The 3,061-nt window shown below is 42.8% G+C and overlaps 1 protein-coding gene across 1 annotated transcript in view; it reads right to left on the minus strand.

Annotated features, from left to right (window-relative positions):
- The window catches only part of LOC145995004 (uncharacterized), an 8,915-nt gene extending 7,247 nt beyond the window's left edge, over window positions 1-1,668 (minus strand). Inside the window, exon 1 of the mRNA XM_083131536.1 lies at window positions 1,341-1,668. Coding sequence (XP_082987662.1) covers window positions 1,341-1,668 — 328 coding nt within the window. The remainder of the gene's footprint in view (window positions 1-1,340) is intronic.
- Between the last annotated feature and the right edge of the window lie 1,393 nt (window positions 1,669-3,061).

Consider the following 3,061-nt stretch of genomic DNA (forward strand, 5'->3'; position numbering starts at 1 on the left):
AAAGGGAAAGATAAAAGGAGTGAAAGCATGAAAGTGAACAAGACCAGGCCATGCTAACGGAAACGGAGGCTGATTGAAGGCAGAGCAAGCAACATAAGAAGATGAGGAAGTGTCTGGAAACATACGATCGCGGCACTTACGCTCTCACGCTGACCAAGGTTCGTGCCCGTTCCCCTATTGAACTCCTGTCGTCAGCATCCTCGAACAAATCGCCTATGTAAAACTATTGACGGCTATCATTTATAAATTTATAAATAAAGCGTCCAACATACATCCGTTTCTGAAGAATTTTCTGCTTCTTGTAGTCATTTAAAATTTACACAGATTTTTCCACATTCCAAAAAAATTGTAATTGGCGAACTACGACTCGAAGCCTTAAAGAAACAGGACTTCATCCACATCTCTGAAATGTAGGTGAGAGAATTGAGATGATTTGAATCTCGTCTGCATAATAAAGATATTGTTATTATTATAAAAGAAGAAAATAATTGGAGAACAATTCATGAAAAGAAAACCAATATTTGTATAGAAATGAAGCCCAGGAGTCTGTGAAGCAAGCGACGAAAACGAATCCTATGCACCGGGAGAGCTAAACCAATGAATGCGTTAGATGGAAAGAGAGAGAGAGAGAGAGAGAGAAAGAAAGAAAATAAAGAAGGAGTGAAGGAAAGCAAGAGAAAGAGGAGGAAGAGAAAAAGAAGGAAAGAGAAAGAGGAGGAAGAGGAAAAGAGAATGAAATACAAAGAGGAGGAAGAGGAAAAGAGAAAGAGGAGGAAGAGGAAAATAGAAAGAATAAGAAAGAGGAGAAAGAGGAAAAGGGAAATAAATAGAAAGAGGAGAAAGAGGAGAAGAAAAAGAAGAGAAAGAGGAGGAAGAGGAAAATAGAAAGTAATAGAAATAGGAGGAAGATGAAAATAAAAAGAAATAGAAAGAGGAAAAGAGAAAGAAAGACGAGGAATAGGAAAAGAGAAGGAAAGAGAAAGAGGAGGAAGAAGAAAAGAGAAGGATAAAAGAGAAGGAACATGCAACTACCTACCAGCCGTTTTGCACCAGCCGCACTGCCTCTCTCCGCTCACTGGCTTTCTCCCCTTCTCTACCGTTATGTGCGGCCTTGCACCACAGATTCCCGGGACTAAGTATAGTTCAATTTCCAACATACCTAAATTTCCAACATTTGTTGGTTCTGGAATTTTGTCTAATGTTCACTAACGAAAGGCCTAATTTCGTGACAACTGTTTCGAGCAAGGGACAAAGGGTATCAGGTTTCTCCCAATCTGGTACGCGTTCACTTTTTCGAAACAAGTGTGGAAGTCTGTGCGTTGTTTTTGCAGGTGAGCTACTCTCCCCTTCTAACCTCTCTGCATTCCCTGTTTGTAGTTCGGCTGCGGCCATGTTATATGCTACCCGCCCAGACTCGTCTAAATTTGTGGACCAAGCGTAACCTCCCTCCCTCCATCCGTCCGTCCGTTTTGTTATTTCAGGCGCAGCTGGCGGCAGGCTGACTCGGTGCGAAGCATCGATCTCCCAACGCCTAGCGAGACCCCGCTGGGCCACATAACTCTTGTTGACTTGCAACCCAACCGCACACAGAGTGAATATGCAGCCCGTCGCGGACAGTGTTGCCAGTTCAGCTATTATCTCACTATCTCTAACTTCTCTTTTTATCATTTTCGGAAGTTATTCTTTCTTGTTGTTTTTATATAGTGCTTCTATATACAATATATACGTATACATTAGACTTGATGCATTTAGTTTTCTTTATGTAGTCTCTGTAGCCGAGCTGCCGAGCTGTTCATCAAACACCATAATCAGTTGCGTGCCCAGGATTTCGAAAGGGGGGTGGGGGTTGAGTATACCTTTTTAGTAGTCAATCTCAGTTTGCAATAGTTTCCTGTCATTGACGTAATTTTTAAAGAATACTGGCCAAAGGGGGGGGGGCTTGTACCCCCACGAACCCCACTTGAGCACGCCAGTGACCATAACCAGGGGTTTATCCAGAAGTTTTCATCTAGGGGAGTGTTGATTCGTATTTGGGGGTATAAGGGTCAATTTAGAGCTAAAATGGCAATAAATTGGGCCTTTGTGAAAAAAATTTAGGTGGTGTTGAGGAAATTTTGGGAGAGTGTTAGAGAGGTGTTCGGGTGTGTAGTTAAATCACCGACCATAACCCTTATAACGAATTTCTCGAAGCCCTACATTAGAGGTACAATAGTATTTGGTAAGTTTCACTGACGTCATCAAAATATATATTATAGGATGAATCCGCAATGATGCGAGCCTGCTAAGTAAACAAACGCGACCCGCGGGGGAGATTTATAAACGCAATTGTTCATTGTGCAATGATTGGCTGCTCAAATTGAAGCTCCCGCTTGTCATTTATTTTTCTGAAAATGGATGCGCGTTTTCTGCATACCAACGCTTTACTTTAAATTCCAAAACGAGCGTGGAGGAAAAATGGGGAAAGTTCGTCCTTCTTCCTAAATTCTAACCAATACGTTCATCATTCTTAACATTTCGCTATGGTCGGTACTAGGCTGTATTAGCTTGAGTTAGGTTCTATTACGTGTTGTAAGTTTATAATCTTGCACTGAAAACTACACGCGCCGTGCTGAAATAAAGGTTCTGCGAATTGCAGACTTATGGAACTAAATGCGGCATTGCTGACTTCAAATATGCCAGTGGCGTCTCGTCCCTTGGAGCTTTCGGGGCTTTAGCCCCTAAAGAAAAACGGACGTATTGACGTAATTATCAATCACCATAACGCATAACTATCACACAGTCTTTTAAAAGGCGATTTTTACCCACGTAAATTCATCGTCTGTTGCAATGGATACGACAGCGCTGGCATTGATGTCAATTCCGGGGCACGTCGCAAAGGAAGGCGTGGCCTACACCCACCTACGCTACAGTGAAGGTCACATGCTAGCAGAGAGAGAAGGGAAGAGTGCAATGGATTTAAGTGCTGATTCGGGGCTAGCTCCGTTGCGTCGCGTCGATCTCGCGTGTTGTTCTGTAGTGTTTTCGTGGCTTTCATTCGCTATCAGGGACGTCGTTAGGGGGG

The sequence above is a fragment of the Lepisma saccharinum genome, chromosome 11 (assembly GCF_977018435.1).
Source record: "Lepisma saccharinum chromosome 11, izLepSacc3.1, whole genome shotgun sequence".
Classification (NCBI taxonomy): domain Eukaryota; kingdom Metazoa; phylum Arthropoda; class Insecta; order Zygentoma; family Lepismatidae; genus Lepisma; species Lepisma saccharinum.